The sequence below is a fragment of the Didymella exigua genome (genome assembly GCF_010094145.1).
Source record: "Didymella exigua CBS 183.55 unplaced genomic scaffold M421scaffold_56, whole genome shotgun sequence".
NCBI lineage: Eukaryota > Fungi > Ascomycota > Dothideomycetes > Pleosporales > Didymellaceae > Didymella > Didymella exigua.
This window is the reverse complement of record NW_022984830.1, coordinates 128,660-146,758: the sequence shown is the minus strand read 5'-3', so window position 1 is coordinate 146,758 and position 18,099 is coordinate 128,660. Positions and strand designations below refer to the sequence as shown.

At 51.7% G+C, this 18,099-nt stretch overlaps 6 protein-coding genes across 6 annotated transcripts; 4 read left to right on the top strand and 2 right to left on the bottom strand.

Annotated features, from left to right (window-relative positions):
* The first annotated feature begins 3,816 nt into the window (after nucleotides 1-3,816).
* On the top strand, nucleotides 3,817-6,820 carry M421DRAFT_426273 (MFS general substrate transporter). The gene is made up of 15 exons (XM_033594350.1): nucleotides 3,817-4,560; nucleotides 4,622-4,766; nucleotides 4,828-5,007; nucleotides 5,055-5,158; nucleotides 5,312-5,348; nucleotides 5,400-5,591; nucleotides 5,647-5,698; nucleotides 5,748-5,996; nucleotides 6,049-6,073; nucleotides 6,130-6,143; nucleotides 6,201-6,234; nucleotides 6,293-6,338; nucleotides 6,397-6,493; nucleotides 6,546-6,603; nucleotides 6,658-6,820. The coding sequence occupies exons 1-15, from the start codon at nucleotides 4,094-4,096 to the stop codon at nucleotides 6,722-6,724; spliced, it is 1,767 nt and encodes a 588-aa protein (XP_033443288.1). The 5' UTR covers nucleotides 3,817-4,093; the 3' UTR covers nucleotides 6,725-6,820.
* A 1,665-nt stretch (nucleotides 6,821-8,485) lies between these two features.
* Nucleotides 8,486-10,840, top strand: M421DRAFT_334477 (uncharacterized protein). The gene is made up of 2 exons (XM_033589406.1): nucleotides 8,486-10,403; nucleotides 10,457-10,840. The coding sequence occupies exons 1-2, from the start codon at nucleotides 8,646-8,648 to the stop codon at nucleotides 10,487-10,489; spliced, it is 1,791 nt and encodes a 596-aa protein (XP_033443287.1). The 5' UTR covers nucleotides 8,486-8,645; the 3' UTR covers nucleotides 10,490-10,840.
* Nucleotides 10,816-11,594, bottom strand: M421DRAFT_104705 (riboflavin kinase; the record flags this gene model as incomplete). The annotated part of the gene is made up of 3 exons (XM_033587055.1): nucleotides 10,816-10,851; nucleotides 10,924-11,427; nucleotides 11,478-11,594. The coding sequence occupies 3 exons, from the start codon at nucleotides 11,592-11,594 to the stop codon at nucleotides 10,816-10,818; spliced, it is 657 nt and encodes a 218-aa protein (XP_033443286.1).
* Nucleotides 11,595-11,953: 359 nt separating this feature from the next.
* On the top strand, nucleotides 11,954-12,862 carry M421DRAFT_76428 (Aldo/keto reductase; the record flags this gene model as incomplete). The annotated part of the gene is made up of 1 exon (XM_033597217.1): nucleotides 11,954-12,862. One exon carries the CDS (start codon nucleotides 11,954-11,956, stop codon nucleotides 12,860-12,862), a length of 909 nt encoding a protein of 302 aa, XP_033443285.1.
* Nucleotides 12,863-13,919: 1,057 nt separating this feature from the next.
* M421DRAFT_334499 (uncharacterized protein) lies at nucleotides 13,920-14,776 on the top strand. Its single transcript, XM_033589407.1, has one exon. The coding sequence runs from the start codon at nucleotides 14,030-14,032 to the stop codon at nucleotides 14,534-14,536; it is 507 nt and encodes a 168-aa protein (XP_033443284.1). The 5' UTR covers nucleotides 13,920-14,029; the 3' UTR covers nucleotides 14,537-14,776.
* Nucleotides 14,773-16,479, bottom strand: M421DRAFT_104703 (cytochrome P450; the record flags this gene model as incomplete). The annotated part of the gene is made up of 6 exons (XM_033587054.1): nucleotides 14,773-14,824; nucleotides 14,884-14,983; nucleotides 15,031-15,081; nucleotides 15,128-15,239; nucleotides 15,290-15,921; nucleotides 15,969-16,479. The coding sequence occupies 6 exons, from the start codon at nucleotides 16,477-16,479 to the stop codon at nucleotides 14,773-14,775; spliced, it is 1,458 nt and encodes a 485-aa protein (XP_033443283.1).
* Nucleotides 16,480-18,099: the final 1,620 nt, after the last annotated feature.

Here is an 18,099-nt window from a genome sequence, read left to right as displayed (position 1 = left end):
TAGCAGTCATGACTAGGAGAAAGTCGCGCAAGCGAAAGCAAATTCAGCATGGCGGCACACTTGAGTATGGCCCAGCAGCATCACGGGTAGCTGCTGAGGTGTCTGTAGCAGCTCAGCCATCAAAGAAGACTCGTGGTGCAGGTACTCAAGAAAGGACCCAGTTAGCCTAACGGCGCTGTGGAAACTGTGGAGGCACAGGGCACAACGCTCGAACGTGTCAGAAAGATACAGAAGAAGATTCTGAATCTGATGAAAGCACGCAGTATGCTGGATCACTGTTTAATAGCGAGTAATTCAAGTTGCCGCAACATAAGTTGGGCGCGCCAAGAGATTTTGACCGGTTTGGTGATATGACCGGCTCGGTGATAGAGTACGTTAGTACTAGCAGAACTAAGGGTAGCTATGCAACAACGTTGCAACGTTGTTTTAAGTTTATTAAATATAGGCACTTAGTATTTTGGCTGTTAGCAACGTTGGCGCGAAATTAGGGCTGTTAGGCGCAAATTGGGGCTGTTGGGGCCGTTGAACGGCCGTTGCACGACCATGCCACAACTGTCAGCAATGGCCAGTCTGGGCCGGATTTCGAAAAACTTTTCCCAATGTAGTAGAAATTAACTAAGTTGTGGCTCTTATAGCTGTCTAGAATAAGCAGTAAATAGCTGCTAATAGTGCGCTCCTTTGTGTGCTTATTAAAGTGCTTTAATCACTTATGCTAAGCTTATTGTTGGTCTAGCTGTTCTTAAAGATAGTAATAACCTAATTATAAGGTAAAGACAGCTCCTTGTACTAGAGAGAGAGGTAGTGCTTGCCTTAGAAGATAACAAAGGGTGGGATACTCTATCCTAACGCGCTAATGCCCTAGATAATGCTAGTCCACTCTTAGTTGCCCGGCTGCATGCAACGACGCAGGCAAGAAGAGAGATATCCAGAATAGGTGTGAATCCGCTACGAGGCATATGGGAGTGCTGGGATGATAAGAACACTAGGATATATTCTCTATACCCATAGGTCTTGTATAAAAGGATACAGAAAAACTACTCTACAATGCTACAGTTCCTGGCTCCTTATATAGGGAGGTTTAGAGGCAGTTTAGTGCGACCTTATGCTATGCAACAAGGGCCATAGTCATGAGTTGCTGGACCGTACCCTAGTGGTATCGGGTCATTGTTGGCAGCGCGTTGTTATACAAGTCACCACTTGGACGAGCTATGAAGGCGGCTCTCAAGGCAAATACAGGCACAGCAGCTTTGACAGCTGCAAGCACACCACGTTAATTTAACAACTAGAGCCCAACAATCAAAGACCTTAATAGCCATGTGTCGCAGCTTACTATAAGAATAGACTGTACAAACAAGCAGATAATTAAGCTAAGCCTAACTAATTCTTAGATTCTTAACCCTACATTTAACACGCATGTCACTAATACTGGAGCCTACAGCTAGAAGACGTAAGCTAATAGGAAAGGTAAGGTTGTTAAAGCTGGCGACTAAGAGCTTTAGATACAAGCGTAGGGAGATATAGTTCTGCTTATTAACACACCCACAGGCACAGATCAGATAGAGCTCACCTACTTGGCTTATGTGCCAGGCCTTCTCACTAACGTTATTGGCCTATCTTGCTGCTAATTAGTTAGTATGCACTTTAATTTAGGACAAGACTGCCTTTATTAACACAGATAGAACAACATTATAAGCAAGCTTTAGTACATGGGCGGTTGTTAGCTGATAGACGCTGATGGTATGGAGCGACTAGACGCAAACTCCTTGCTTGCAGCCTCAGCTCATGCTTACAAGAAGCCATTGTACGAACCAATGAAGCTGCTGCAGCTTGCGCTAGGGGAGGCTCGCATCATGTAGGGTCAGGCAGGGCGCTAGGCAGTTGATTATCTATTAGAGAGCGTAGAAGGACTGCAACTAGTAGATAGCAATCTAGCACCTAAGTAGAAAGACTGTGAGATCTGTATAGTTGGAGTTAACAAAGATAGTTAGCTGGAGGCCACTGCGCAAGCAAGCTACATTTTATGGATTGCTAGCACTCACTATAAGAGCACATAAACGCACCCAGATTCAGCTTGAAATGATGCTAAGTAGTACTTAACAAGATCCTGTTGAGAGATTTGTACATTGTTATGGCACCTCAGGTGACCGCACCGGTATTCAATGTCATAGCCAGCGTAGTGCTTGCATGTCGCAACAATACGCTTGTAGGGATCTGTCGCATCAATTTTCAGACCTGTAACCAAGGCTTTGACATATAACGAGAGATGGTCAGTATCTTCACCGGATGTTTCTTGACCATGGCCCCATCTGGAGTCTCGGAACGGGTTAATGTTCTGGTCGGAGTCAGCAAACGTCAAAATAAGGGGTAGATAATCTTACAGGCGTCCAGGAATCAGGACCAGTGCGATTGGTATTGTTGAAGGTTCTGGCCTCTGTAGAGATGACTTTAGCAACCTCTGTGATAAAAGCATTATCAAGGGCAGCGTCCATCAGAACAGGCTATGGGAGGAGTTTAAGCAGATGTATTCGTCTAAACTGCTGATCCTGACCTTCCAAAGCTGCTCATCGAGTCTGGCATTCGTCTTTTAAGTCATGCTCGACAGCCGTAGGCTGGTTCTGTACCACGAGAGCGGGCCCTCAACATAGTCAGCACGAGAGCATCGTGATAAATTTACGTCAAGGTGTGTTATTGACGTGGCTGAGATAGATAGCGAGGCTATTCACACCACTCCTCGAGTCAGCATGCGATTTTTCGTCCAGATCTTTCTTGCCAGCCACACCTGTTGAATCGCTTGTCTTGGGAGAGCTTTCTTGAAGTTGAGCCGCATGGCGGGCATGGTGGGGCTCCATGATACAATGGACACGAGTGGTGCTGTATTCCGGCTCAATCGAAGACCGACAAATGGAAGTGACGACGGAGTAGTGTCGGAGAACGGTAGTTTTTCAAGGCCTGCGACAAGACGATGTACCGTAGCCAAACTCACCAAGCATGTCAATAGTCATCTCAAACACAAACAAATTTGCGTCATTCTCAGGCTGGGAGAAGGGAGCGCAGCTGATCAGAGTCTTGGAAATCTGTGAACGAAACAGCACGTGATCATGCAGCTGCGGCTATGCACCTTGCGGTAATAGCAAACGTCTGCTTGGCGTACTTTTTATATCGATCTGGACAGCTGTATTTGGCTCCCTATTTGTGCATACTGATAATCGCGAAACTCCATCGACCCCCTGTTATTGTCGTCGTTGTTGCGGCGTTTGACCTCACCGTGGAAAAAGGCGTGACGAGCGCGACGACATCGACTCACTACAGTCCTGCGCTGCTGCGAGCTTCTCAATCTCTACTTCCATCTGGAACACGCGACATTTATTAACATCTACCGGCAATGCTCAGCTAACTGCAGCTCGTCGTTTGGTGAGGCGGGAGAAAGCTCTGCCGATGGTGGTCGCATGGTCGTACAACGACCCCATGTAAAAAGCTTATCTTCAGTCTGACGGTCCAGCGGCATGCATGATGGTAGATGCACGACTGCGACAGCAGATGCGACAACAGAAGGACAACATAACAAACGTGCGAGAAGTACCTGCATTCGCCATAATGAAAAGCGATATAAAGAATACATAGCTACTAGATATTTGTAGCACGGAGCAGAGCGCAGGCTGTAGCAGCAGCAGTCCGATGATCCCTCCGATGATCCCTCCGACGGAGTGGTGACGCACCCCAGATGTTGTTCCGTCAAGCTCGCAACGGCCCCACTTTGCACAAAAGCGTTCGAGACTCGAAACGATGCGCTCGCAAAACGTCTGCCGCGAAGGGGTCGGCTGGCCGGCTACGAGCATTTTCGCACAACACGCTCTTCTACAGCTATATCGACGCGCTCTACTCTAAAGAGTCTCGAATATCGCAGCTATCTTCGTCATACGAATGTGTCGGGGCGAAGCTTGGTCATCGTAAAGAGAAAGCGATTCAGGCGGGCGCAAGCGATTTATATCCGAGTGGGCCCTTCCGGCGCAGGCACTGTCGATTTCTTAACCAACGTCAACAGTCATACGTCGACTGCTGAACATATCTGTGTCGCCACTGTCCGCAATTGAGAATGACGAGCGCTTCTGTAGACATGAGGACCTCTATCAGTAGCAGCGACAGCTCGCTACGAGAAGAATCTGGTATCAGCGAATCGAATGCCAGCGAAAAGAGAAGGCACAAGTTCATGGGCGTTGACGAAGAGAAAGTAATAGGTCTCGATAGAGCCGAGCATCCGACTAAAGAGGAGGAAACTGTGCCATGTGGCAGATCGAGAAGTCGCGGGAGAAGGTCGCAGGACAGCAAAAGTTTGAAGAAGATCGAGTCTCATCATTCGAGGGCAGGCACCGACGGCTACACCTGGCACCACGACGTAGTTGAGAGCAGCCACCAACCGAACAAAGCCAAGGCTGGTGTCATGACTCCAGAGCCGTACTTGGTATCATTCGATGGCGATGCAGATCCTGAGAACCCGCGGAGCATGTCGAGTCTACGACGATGGGCTATCGTATTGATCTGTGCTGGGAGCTCTCTCTGTGTGTAAGTTTGATTACGAAGGCACAAGCCACGCGACTACAAGACTGACATTGTTGAACACCAGCACCTGCACGTCCTCGCTATACACGTCGACCTATGGCCAGCTCGAGCCCGAGTTCGGATCTTCTCGGCTCGTCTGCACGCTTGGCCTCTCGCTGTTCGTCGCTGGTCTGGGTGCAGGTCCAATGATCCTAGGACCTCTTTCTGAGGTGCGTCAGAAGATGCAGGTCTATGCACGACCGCACATCAGCATTTACTCACGAGACGCAGTTCTACGGCCGTCGACCGATCTACATTGGCTCATTCACATTCTTCCTCATCTGGCTCATCCCATGCGCTGTCGCTCGTAATATACAGACCATGTTGATTGCAAGGTTCTTTGACGGCCTCGCGGGTTCAGCTTTTCTAAGCGTGGCGGGTGGCACCGTAGGAGATATGTTTGCTAAACATGTAAGGCGGCGCAGTGCTGAGACAGGAATAGGCTAATGCAGACCAAGGAGCTATCCGCACCGATGATGGTGTATACAGCATCACCATTTATTGGCCCTGAAATCGGGCCACTTGTCGGTGGCTTTATTGTTGAGAATACCTCGTGGCGTTGGTAAGTGTGGCAGACCCACTATGCAGTGTTGCAACACATCGTCATTTTTGAATCGCCCACCCCCTCCCATTACTTTTATGTCGTTCACTTGTTTGGCTGGGACATCCATCGCTATGCTCTCATGACATGAAGCGGAGTACTGATGTCAGACAGGTGCTTCTATGTACTCGTCATCTGGTCCGGACTCCAGGTAAGGCAGTGCCACACACCACACGAGCGAGATGTTGACACTAAAGTCCAGCTTTTCCTAATTGTGTTCTTCGTGCCTGAAACGTACCACCCTGTTCTGCTTCGTCGCAAAGCGATTCGGCTGCGAAAGGAGACTGGCAATCAAGAATGGATCGCGCCCATCGAGAAACTTGACCGATCAGTCGCCAGGACGGTGTTGTGGTCATGCATCCGCCCGTTTCAACTTCTCTTCTTCGAACCAATGGTGAGAGAGCGGATACCACTTGCATTTTGACTGGCGGACTTACTCTCGTGTTCAGTGCCTCAGCCTCTGCATTCTTTCTGCAATTTTACTTGGGATATTGTACCTTTGTGAGTATCCCTAGTCCCATCGGTGGCTCTGCGGCTGATCACCCCGCAGTCTTTGGTGCATTTCCACTGGTCTTCCGCACCAATCACGGTTTCAGTGTTTCCCAAGTCGGTCTTGCGTTCTTGGGCTTGTTTGTGGGCATGCTCACAGGTATATGTACCGACCCAATCTGGCGACGCGTCTACGGTAGGCTCGTGCGGCAACGTGAAGCACAAGGGGGTGAGCCTGGTGGCTCAGAACCAGAGTTTCGGCTCCCATCAACGATACTTGGCGCCTGGGTCGTTCCAATTGCACTTTTTGGTATGATTGCAGGCATCGAACGTCCAACTGCTGCTAATCACGTTTTATGCAGGGTTCGGATGGACCACGTATTCTTCGTAAGTGGATTATTCCAGAAAACGTGTTGGGCCATCGCTAATTTACTTGATTGCAGGGTACATTGGATAGGTACGCTAGACTGTGCATACCATCATGTTATAATAATAGCTAACGATGACACGACAGTTCCAATCATTTTCTCTGGACTTTTTGGAGCTGGGTAGGCTAAGACTTTTGCAAGTGTCATCGATGGCCGAGTACTGACCACATGTTTGCAGTATCATCTGGGTATACTCAGGAGTCTTCACCTTCCTCGTGGAAGCTGTAAGTGTCACCAAAGCCAGACCCATAGCCTGATACAGTGGTTGACCTCGCCGACCAGTACCCCCTCTACGCTGCAAGTGCCCTAGCCGCGAACTCATTCGCAAGGTCGTACTTTGCAGCAGCATTCCCTCTCTTCGGTGTTCAGATGTACAACAGTAAGTCTAAAGCGTGAGGCCTGACGAAAGAGCGGTCACTGATTTGGAAAAGATCTTGGATACCAATGGGCGACATCCTTGCTCGCGTTCCTTGCCCTTGCTATGGCCCCGTAAGACAGACCCAAAGCAGTGGATCTGGTAGTCGCTAACGCACAGCAACACAGATTTCCCATACTGTTCTTTCGATTCGGCAAGCGGCTCAGGGGCAATAGTAGGTTTGCATCAGCATAGACGGGCCGGCGTGTCGACGCGAGGTGTGGCGGAATGCAATAGAAGCGCCTAAGAATAGAGGAAGTGACACGGCACACATGCCGTCATTATTGAATGCTGCGTCCCCACGTGAGACGACATGAGGCAGGCCGGCTGGGCTTCTGTATAACCTGACTTGGGCGCCACGAGGGCGGCCACGCCTGATCGGAGGACGAATGACGCACGTAACAACAGTGGTTGCGAATAGAGCCGTTAGCGAGATAGGGCACAAACGTGGCCAGCAAGCCAACGTCATGGAGAGCGAGACATTTCAGGGCACACAGACACTCGCGAGGTGTAGGCGAGCGGTGACATGGTGGGTTGACTGGTGACAGGAGGTCGTACAGGACCCACGCAGGCTTACCATCAGCCACTGATGGGCGCCTGAGTGAATGCCTGCCAAGGCCGCGATCGCACATGGCCTTTGCAGCCGAGCCTCGAGGACATGCACTCAAGCGCAACGGCGGCTGCTTGCATCTCTCCTGCGTGGTGCAGATATGGTGGGCACAAGGAAGATTGCGCTATGCGAAGTTTCTCGTGAGATGGTTTACGAGCAGCCTGAGGCTCGGTGGCTAGTAGTAGCTTCTGGATAGCCGGCTGCGAGAAGCGGCTCCGGGCACGAGGTTTCCGCTCCACTCGGCTCTGTCAGCAAAACGTCTTGCTAACTAGCGTGCCGTGACATTGTTATCATTGGCTGGCGAGTCGCTAGTAAAGAGAGACCGAGGCAGCTGCGATGGGTTGCATCTTGCAGCAAAGCTGGTCAGCCAATTGCGGGGAATCGCATCAAAGCGCAACATCTTCGCCAGTCAACACACGCACGCACACACGACCACGCCCAGCGCGCGCAACTACCACTGGTACTGCTAGACCCTGGAATACTGCAACATTGGAGCATTGGACCGCCCGCGCTGCTGCGCTTTTTGCCCTATCCAGCTGCTGCTGCCCTGCGTTGCTGCCCGCGATCGCTCCCACCGGCACAGCCTCAAGGCCTCAAGCGCCGTCCCACAGCGTCGAGTGCTCCTTCCAGCGCTGCGCTACACACCTGCCTTGCTCAACCAATTCGCCCCACCTCAATACTCCAGCGCGCCTGCCTCACAGCCTCACGGCTCTCTCGCCGCGGACGCGGGCCCTGCACCAGTCCCACACCTCAGCTTCCAGCAGCATGGGCAGCGCGTCTCGGTAGCATTGTGCTATCCAACATGATCCTGCGGCCCTGTACCACTACCGTATTGCTCCCTACCTGTGCGCCGGACTGAGCGTGCTCTTAGACTACCCTGACGCCGCGCTCTGGGATCTTCATTGCTTCCTTTCGGCCCCCGTGACGCACGCCCATTGAGCACGCCTCTGTGCCACAGCAGCGCCTATTCGAGTGGCCAGCACACGCGTGACTTCACCAGAAACACGCCGCTGGAACGCCGCTATCCGTGCCTCCGCTGAGACATTGGCTGAACCGTTGTGCCGGGTACACTCCCGAGCGCACCACTGACGGCTGCACGCAGCACTAGACGTGCGCCTGGAGTGAGCAGTAGAACACAGCAGCGACCGTGCGAGACTTCAGTCGCGCCCACGTTCGCTGATATCATGTCGTCCCCAGACCAGGACGATGCCTCTCCCTCGCCGGATTTCAGCGGTGACTACGACGACGACATGGCTGCCGAACAGAACCAGAAAGATCAGAAGAGCGATGAGGAAAAGAAGGATGTTTGTGGCCAGACAAAGAGTAACGCGAAAGATCCGCTGAGACCAAGGAGGAAGAAGGCAAGGAGAGCATGCTTTGCGTGTCAGCGCGCCCATCTGACTTGTGGTAAGTATCAGGACGGACCTTGAGTCGATCTATACTGATTTCGCAGGCGACGAGCGTCCATGTCTGCGATGTGTGAAGCGCAACCTCGCAGATCACTGCATGGATGGTGTGCGCAAGAAGGCCAAGTATCTCCACGATGCGCCTGACGGCGCCTTGATGCCCGGCGTGGGCGGCCATTATCCCTACATGAGCGGCAACCGGCCAACGCCTCTTCCAAGCCAGGACACCCAAGCCGTGTCCATGGCCCACCAAGGCAACCACTACGCTCAAGCTCCACAACAAGCATTCTACCCAACCACTTCAGCCCCTGCACCGACCTACAACAACCAGCAGTCTCCTATATCTCCACCGTATCAGCACTCGCACCAAAGCTCTGTACCAAATGTCGCCACAACAATAGCACAGGCCCAGCCAGCGCAGATGCAGCAGTTCGGCGGGCCATTGTTCGACCCGAGTGACCCAGCTCTGTTCAACTTTGATATCTCCAGCCTCAACTTCGGCAATCACTATGGCGCTTTGGAATTTGGGATGCTCGGTCACATGTCGTCAGGAGCTGCCGAGACTCCACCCAACGACAATAGCATGATGAATTCGCAACAACCTGTCAATATGTACAACCCGCAGGTACAAGGCGGCTATGTAGATCACTCACAACCAGCTTCGATGATGTCCATGAACCAGAACGGACTGTCAACAGAGGACTGGCAGCAGCCAAACTCCCGGAACGGCAGCTTGCAAGTCCAAACACCACACGGCACGCCCACTACTGCGTCGATGGAACACAACAGCCATCGACAGGAGAGCTTGAACGGCCCGCATGCGTTCGCGATAGGACAGGGACCAGCTAGTCATCATACAGCCAGCCCTGCTTCAACGGATGCGAACTCGACATACGAGACAGACAATCCTTTAGCACAGGCTGCATTCTTCGCGAATCCACATCAACCGCAGCAGCAACGATCGCCCACAGTCAGCCGGCGGCAACAAGATACCCGTCCGTTGAATAGCGCTCTTCAACCCATTCACTCCAACGGCGTGCGCAAGCGGTATCGCGATACCAAGAGCATATACCAAGGCATCACAAAGCCGCACGATTACGTCAAGGGCTACCACAAGCTCTTCCAGCTCATCTTGACCAAGTATTCGCGCCCCTGGGCCGCCAAGGCGCAAGAATACGTGCAGAATTTCCGCGGCGTGCTGGTCGACGTGCACAGCAAACTCGAAAAAGAAGACCTTATCCATCAGGAAAAGGGCTTGCAACGTCATCTCCTCACGCTGCAAGAGCACTTCGCCGAAGTGGGTACACCGTTCATCATCTGCCGCCGCTCCGGCGAAATCGTCGGCATGAACAAAGAATTCACCATCCTGACAGGCTGGAAAAGAGAAGTCTTGCTGGGTCAAGAGCCCAATTTGACAGTCAACCAGCATGGCAACCGCGACCCAAACGAATCCGAAATCAGCACCCAGAATACGACGCCCACGATCGCGGCGCAGCAGGCAGACGGTGTTGACGAGCCGCAGCCCGTCAACATCATCCAGCTCATGGATCCCAAATCAGCGTTGCAGTACCTCCAGCGCTTCTCGGAACTCGCGTACCAAGACCCGCGCGGGTTTGCGCACCAGCGCGTCAATATGCTGCGGTATCAGACGAAGGCCGACGTCGAGCGGTTGGCCGAGCGCGAGGGCCGCGGGAAGCATGAGGAGAGGGAGATCAAGACGGAGGGTGGGGGCGCGGGTGTGCATCAGGGCGAGAGCGCGATGCAGCGCCTTGGGGCGAAGAATGGGATGGTGGATTGTATGATCTGGTGGCATATTAAGAGGGACATCTTTGATATGCCGGTGTTGGTATGCATGAGTGTGAGTTTGCAGCGTTCATCGGGAGTTGCACATGATGTACTGACGAGAAGCAGGTTATGCCGGTTCTTGATAAGGGGCTGCATTGAGGATACCTATGCTCGAACGTGTGGCGAGAGTATTTGGGCTCTGATCGCGCGAAGAACCTACTTCATCCGGACCCACGCAGGTCTGGTTTCGTTTACTTCATGGCACGCTGTGCAGTATGCACCTCCGGGTATTGGCTTCAAAGGAGGATTGGACCACGTCAGGCGTTCGGTGCGACTTCACGGCATACCTGGGATACCAACGGGCTCTCGCATTCTTCTAATACACTTCTCCTTCATCAATGAACGCGTTTGCATTGTATCGTCTACAGTGTGATATTCATGTGTATCGCCGTTGCTAGCCTCGTGAGATCGTAGGTCGCTGACCCCTAGCTCGGCATAGCACTAACAGCCACCTCATCTCTCTGTCCCTGATCTCCCGACGCCAACTTCGCATTCCTCCCCCCATCCTCAACCCCCTCGCCATCCGTCGTCACCTGCCCTTCCCCCGCGCCCCCCTCGCCCTTCAGCCACGGATCACTCATACACGCCCGATATGCCTCGCGCGCCAGACTGCGCTGCGAAATGCGGATGTCCTCGCGTATATCCTCTACCAGCGCGTCCTTGCTCACGTAGTCGTACTCAGGCCGTATGAAGCCCAATATGAGCAGCGACAGCTCGGCGCCATAGAAATCGTGCGAGAAGTTGGCGAGAATGTGGATCTCGATACTGCGCGTGGTGTTCTTGTAGTACGGGTTGTAGCCGATGCTCAGCACGGTGGGGTACACGGGTGAGCGCCCGCTGGAGGGGGTGGTGGCGGTGTATTCGAGGTCTTGGACGGCGTGGGATGAGGACTTGGTCTCGTGCGTGGGGAAGGCGGTGCGGGAGGGGATCTTGGCGTGGTCCAGCGTGCAGAAGCCGTAGTAGATGCCCGAGTCGAGGTCAGAGTGCCCGTTTATGCTGAGCCCCGAGAGCGGGATGTTGGCTGTCGGAATCCCGAGCTGCAGCGCGGTTAGGAGGAGGTTGAGAGGATTGATGCTGGGGAACGTGCCTCCTTGCTGCCGCGCCCGAAGCCCTTGATCACGGGCCCGCGCAGCTTGAGCGGGAAGGGTGGCTGCGGGGTGTCGGCGCCGGCGATGGGGTCGCGGGGGCCTGTGGGGCGGACCATTGTGCGTTGATCCGGTGTTGCTATTGATCACGAGTATGTCAAAGGAGGAAGAGAGTATCTGAGAGGTGTCGTGTGGTGGAATCGCAGTCTGAGTCGTTGGTCAGCGTTCCAGCACTTTCTCCATCACGGCATCGCGGGACTGGTGGGGCTGACTGGACCCTGGGTTCGGAGGTCCGAGATTACGTCAGGACGTGCCTTCCTTGAGCCTCACCACGTACCACGTGCTTTTGTTTACCATCATCACCAAGCTTTTTTTTTCATCGCGGTTCATGTCTAACACGCGTCAATTGAGCTCATTGAAGTGTATTGATATTTTATGTCCTTCGAAATTCACCGCGTCGGGCTCGTTTGCCCGCGGCATGACTACTTCACCTCTCAGCTCTCGTTCACGTCTGGCGGATGGCAAGCCATCATTTACTTATGGCACAGCCTGGAAGAAAGAGCAGACAAAGACTTTGGTAAAAGAGGCACTCAAGCAAGGCTTTCGACGCGTCGACACGGCTGCACAGCCCAAGCACTACCAAGAGCATTTGGTGGGCGAAGCGCTGCGCGAGGCGTACAATGAAGGATTCGTGTCTCGAGCAGACGTCTACGTGCAGACGAAGTATACCACGCCGGCCGGACAGGATCTGAGCAACATGCCGTATGATCCCAATGCGCCACTGGAGACTCAGATACACACCTCTGTCGCGTCATCACTTAAGAATCTGCGAGCATTGCAGGACCCTGAAGAGGCGACGTTCCTCGACTGTCTACTTTTGCACTCGCCATTGCCAACTCTGGATCAGACACTCAGGGCCTGGAGGCTGCTCGAGACTTACGTCCCGCACCAGATCAAAGCCCTCGGTATATCAAACGTCACGCTACCCATCGTCCGCGAAATCTACAACTCATGCACCATCAAGCCTTCCGTCATCCAGAACCGTTTTTACGCCCAAACCCGGTATGATGTGCCGCTTCGAGCATTCTGTCGAGAGCACGGGATCGTATACCAATCGTTCTGGACATTGACCGGTAACCCTAAGCTTCTCAAGTCGAAGCCGGTCATTGCATTGGCTCAAGCAGCAGAGGTGTCGGTGGCGACGACGCTGTATGCTCTGGTCATGGATATGGGCGTTGAGGTGCTGAATGGGACGACGTCCTTGGAGCATATGCGAGACGACCTTGAGGGCGTTCAGACAGTGCGCAACTGGGCGAGTGCAAACCCACGACCATGGACTGAAATCTGTAACGAATTCCGTGCACTTACAGAGCCCGATTCTTACTAGGTACTGCGAGTCTCTCCGGCACCTCACCGGTGAGATCATCAGCCTTACTTGCTGGAAGGCAGCACACGATCATGCATATCCTGCACTCAAATAAGATACTAAGGTTTCCCTTCCTGCCTTGTCTGTTGAGCATGATTGGCTGGTTTACATTGCCAGCCCTGCTTGTCACACCAAATGCGGAGCTGAGCCACCACAAAAGGATCATGCTACAAGTGCATGAAATCTTGTCTCGAATACAGCCTGACGATTTATTTACAGTGATTGTCTTCTGTTTTCCCTGCATACAACAGATGGTATATCCTCTCGATGATGTTACTGTCTGTATCCCTCTCCCAATCTTGCAGTTTGGACTACCCTGCGATGACACAGCGCACGGTTTACATCTGGGCTCTCAGACATGCTTTCGGATATCTCTTTGGCCATTTCGATTGACCGGTAATGGATGTCTATCTTAATCTCGTGCAACTCGAAACTGTATCAGTGGGACTGGACAGCGTTTTGATTACTTTGGAACACGTCTTCACTATGTTCGACCGGTCCAGCTTGTTACGGCAGTCAGAGATGCGACGAACCGTCTACTAGCTTATGGCAGAAGCAAATGAGCCGGGGACATTGTTGTTCGACTCTTGAACTTGTCAATGGGGAGGCACGGAATGCTAGGGACCGAGTTGCTTTACGCATTCCTCGGCCACGAGTTTTGTTGTCGGATAGACCCTAAACTGTTGGAGGATCTGCAGATGTCCACAGCCATATGCGCTCTACGGCGTGGCAATCAGTCATCCTTCCACTGTGTCTACCGAGAGTGTGAAGGGAGTACGACGTACATGTCTCCTCCACCAGCGCACACTGGCAGACACATGTAAGCTCGAAGATCGGCAAGGGATGCTTGACTCGCCAGGCGACGGGCACAGCATGGACCTCCAACATCGGATGGGATATTGTGCTCATGCTTGAGCGCTACTATTTTGCGGGTAAATTCCCCCTTGTGGATAAGTGAGCTTATACTCACACTCATGCTCAGCTTTGTGCTCGAGACTTTGCGCGGCGCTTCTTGACGGCCTTACTGTGCGAGCTGAGAGACATAGTCTACGAGTACGCAATCATCACATCCGCCAAGCATGTCACCTGCGCTACCGTGCCTGAATTCTACCGCGTAAGATGGACTGAATGACGCGACGGGTACAGTCCTTTCTGTTCATGCGATTGCCGCGTTCCAGAGACACCCCATACTTCCTCAATAAGCTCTGGTTCGGCAACGATGTCACATACGAAGCTGCCATTGCGTTCTACCAGCTTGTTATCATATCCGTATCCCACCAAGAAGATCTCAACTTCTGTTTGAAGACAGACGTCTTCCACACAGGTGTCGTTCCACGGCAACACGTCAAGTCTCTAGACATAACGCTTACCTCAGAAGCATGTCACGAGAGCGAGTTCGACTATAGGTTTGGCCCTGAGAACGAACAACAAATCCGTCACTTGATCAATACCGTACGTTGGCTGGACTCTCTACTTGGATTGCCTAACCCAGCGAACTTGCGCATCCAGGTATTCGTCAAGGTCGCTTCCAAGAGGACTGCGGCGCAGCTGGAGGAACAACCTACGCCCCTGGTGATGAAGATGTGGGGCAGAGGCAACGAGATACTCGTTATGCACGATCTCGACCCGGAGTAGGTTCCGTATGCTGAATACACGTTCGAGTTTTCCCGTGTCACAGCTCCTACGCCGAGTTGATGAAGTTGCTACTTGACAGTACAAGTTATCAGCCACGTCACAGAGGGAACACGCAGTGGGTCACGGACATAGAATGTTAACACATGGCATGGCGAAGGCGAATACTATGTACAGATGACCTAGGGACTGAATGGACAAACAAAATATGGCTCACGTCAACATTGAGCTATTAATCTTCATACGCGAGGTACGAGCTTCATATCCAGACCCTCTTGCTTGACAAACCACCTGACAGTTGTTAGCTTCCCGTTCAGGCTGAAGGTGTATACAAAAGTCGAAATACGTACCAACAATGCTGCTCGGGCTCTTCATTCGGATGCGCTAGTGCTATATCAAAGCGCATAAGGAGGGAAGGAATGAGTTTCGTCATCTCGATCCAACTCAGATCTAGGCCTTGTCAGCGTTGATTTACGCAAAATTTTAGAACGTCTTACTTCTTCCAATACATGTGCGCGAGCCACTGCCAAAAGTGAAGAAGTTACGATCTTATCGCTGTATTAGCATTGGACTACGATAATGGCATGAACGTACCCATCTGGTTCCGTTCTCCTTCTAACCACCGTTCCGGACGGAAAGTCTCGCAGTCTTTACCGAAGATCTCATTTTGCCGGTGTATGACCCAAGGGTTGGCGCCGACTATGGTCTATGAGATTATTAATGCGTGATTCATTCAGATGGGTTGGGCAGACTGACCCCGGCAGGGATAAAGATCCCGTCGATCTCGAAACCCTCCTGCGGTACAACTCTAGGCAACGACATGCCTACTGCAGGATGCAGCCTCAATGCCTCGTATATGCAAGCCTGCAGGTACGGCATTGCATGGCCAACCTTGAACGGCATATTATCCGTCCGACTCAGCCCTTCGTCTTGCATCGCTTTCTTGATCTCCTTCACCAACTTCTCCTTGCAATCAGGATGTTTGCAGAGGTTGTACAGCACTGCACCAATGCTGATACCAGTTGTATCACTACCCGCGAAGATGTTACTTGCCGCCATACTGAGTACACCATTGTCATCAAACTCTCCAGGCTTTTGTTCCTTGACGTCCATGAGCGCGCGCAGCAGGTCGCGGTGATCGCTTCCACGGCCCTTGCGCGCCTCACATTCTCGAGCAGCAATCTGACGCAGCGAACCATTGCGGTTGTTCACACCGAGGTAGTTGCCGATATACGGCATGAACAAGTCGTGCAGCCAGTACAGCCAAGGCGTCTGCCCGATCCAAGAAGCTGAGTGCAAGGCTGAGTCGATGGCGGAGAACGAGCCGTCATCTTTGCCTGCAGCTAGGAAGCCAAAGCGCCGTGAGAATGTGACTTCGCCGATGACATCTGGAGGCTATCAGCAATGTCAGGAGCGATTGACAAGCTCCACGTACCAAAAGCAAACATCTGCGCCCACTTCCCCATGTCAATCGCCCCGTCTGTCCGGACTTTTTCAAGCCTATTCAAGAACAGCGTTAAAGTGCTATCAACATACGGCTCCATCTTCTTCAGCTGATCCAAGCTATAGATATTACTAACAAGCCTCCTCTGCCTACCATGGACCTTCTCATCCCTCTCGCCAAACAGATCGAATGTGCGATGCCCCTGCCAAACAGAATACCAATCGCTCTTCCTGAACTTCGAACCCGCGCCATAGATCGTCTTGATGGCCGCGGGATCCGAAATGCTGACTTCATTCGTCGCTGTGCGTACGAGCTTGCCGTGCTTCTTGTGCAGCGCGATCATGCTCGTGTGCATGTCACCTATGTAAGAGCGCTGCACCATCCATAGTCGCGAGAACCGGGCGGACAGAGGGCCGGGGATTTTGCGCAGCGGGTCCACGAGGAATGTGTAGGCAAGGGCTACTGCGCATAAGGCGACGACGAAGGGGATAAGGTTGCCCATGATGTGTTACGGGATTCAGGATTGCATTGGAGTTGAGACCTGGGGAGAGATGAATTATGGTTTTTGTCTACATCCGGGTCCTGGTCAAGCTTCTGGAGATCCCGAATATGAGGAGGGGGCGTCATGAGCTCGGCCGAATTTCGCAACCCCGCATCGTGCTGTCGGCAAATGGAAGCACCCAGGACTGCACTATTTTGCCAGTGGTCTTGAAATGCAAGATACCAGATTTCCGATTATTCTATATCTTCAAAGTAATAAAGCAAATATTGCTGAAGCTATTCCTGCGCTCCGTACCTTCCCCCGACCCCCTGCATCCAATATCGCCCAAATGCTAACGTACCTCACGGGCTCGTGGATCACCCGGGCTCGTGGATCACTTTTGCCAAGCCCCCACCAAAACCACCCCATTCTGGCGCAAAATAGCCCACTTTGGCCCTGTATAGTACAAAGCAAGATGCGATATTATTTAGAGTCTACTTCTACTACCTTCTAGCAGGTATGCGCATTATGCCTAGTCTCTTTGCACTGTGTACACTGTTGTTAAGATAGTTCACCTACTTTAGCGCGCACCCGCCTCTTTAGCTTCTTCCCATCACTACGCGCCCTAAAGTCCTTAAGAGCAGCTAAACAAGCCCTATCCTTAACTGTTAAGGTCCCCTCTGCTTAAACCTGCTTTCTTTTGTGTAATCTACGTCACGTAGCAGCCTTATTTGCTACTTAAAGCTCTATAATCTCCTTTTGCGCCAACACTAGCTTGTGCGTGATAATTACTGCTCCCTTTAAGACCTTCTTAAAAGCCTCTACTATAGACGTTAGTAAGCTATCTACATGCCTCTAAATCCTTGCCTTTATAAGCGTTAATTATAATCCTAATTTAAGGGTATTGCTTAGGGTTTGCAACTACTAGGGCTTATTGCTAGGGAGTAGTAGTGATAGAGTACGTAGCTAGACATTAAGCGCCATTATAACCTATTCTAGGTTAAATAGGACTAATCTAGCGCCTTAAAACCCTCCTTAGATATTACTAGGAGTAATTGCTGCATTATAGGCGCGTATAAAGCATAGTAAGAACTTAAGCTTTGTGATATAGGTAATCTAGTTGCGCATAAGATTCTTAGCTTGGCAGCTATACGCTGTCTTCAAAGGCGAGAAACACCCCACATCAAGAGGCTGCAGGAGGTGTGATGAGTGTGGAGGCATGTAGATAGTGATAATCTTGTTCTCCTTGCAGTATTCCTAGAAAGCGAGCAAGTTATAGCTCTTATAGCTGTTAATTGCGAGTAGTTAGTAGCTGCTAACTACTCTCTTCTTTGTATACTTATTAAAGTGCTTTAACCACTGCAGGCTAAGCTTATTTATTGTCTAGCTGTTCTTAGATACTGCGATAACCTAATTATGAGGTAGATCCCCCTCCTTGTACTAGGCAGAGAGGTAATAGCAGCCCTTAAAGATAATGAAGGGTGGAATAGCCCACCCTGTCGCGTTGATGCCCTAGATAACTGTTGTCTACTCTCTATTGCCTTACTACACTGCCTTTAGCTATCCTTGTCTCTCTAAAGCTGTAACAACTAAACTAGTAGATATCTAGCCTATTATAAAGCTAGCCTTGTTAAAGTTAAA

Bases quoted from the DNA above. Each gene is read 5' to 3' on its own strand.
- M421DRAFT_334477 (XM_033589406.1), top strand. From the start codon at position 8,646: ATGGATGGTGTGCGCAAGAAGGCCAAGTATCTCCACGATGCGCCTGAC. The intron at 10,404-10,456 runs GTGAGTTTGCAG...GACGAGAAGCAG, and splicing joins CGGTGTTGGTATGCATGAGT to GTTATGCCGGTTCTTGATAA.
- M421DRAFT_334499 (XM_033589407.1), top strand. From the start codon at position 14,030: ATGACGCGACGGGTACAGTCCTTTCTGTTCATGCGATTGCCGCGTTCC.
- M421DRAFT_426273 (XM_033594350.1), top strand. From the start codon at position 4,094: ATGACGAGCGCTTCTGTAGACATGAGGACCTCTATCAGTAGCAGCGAC. The intron at 5,008-5,054 runs GTAAGGCGGCGC...ATGCAGACCAAG, and splicing joins GAGATATGTTTGCTAAACAT to GAGCTATCCGCACCGATGAT. The intron at 5,699-5,747 runs GTGAGTATCCCT...ATCACCCCGCAG, and splicing joins ACTTGGGATATTGTACCTTT to TCTTTGGTGCATTTCCACTG.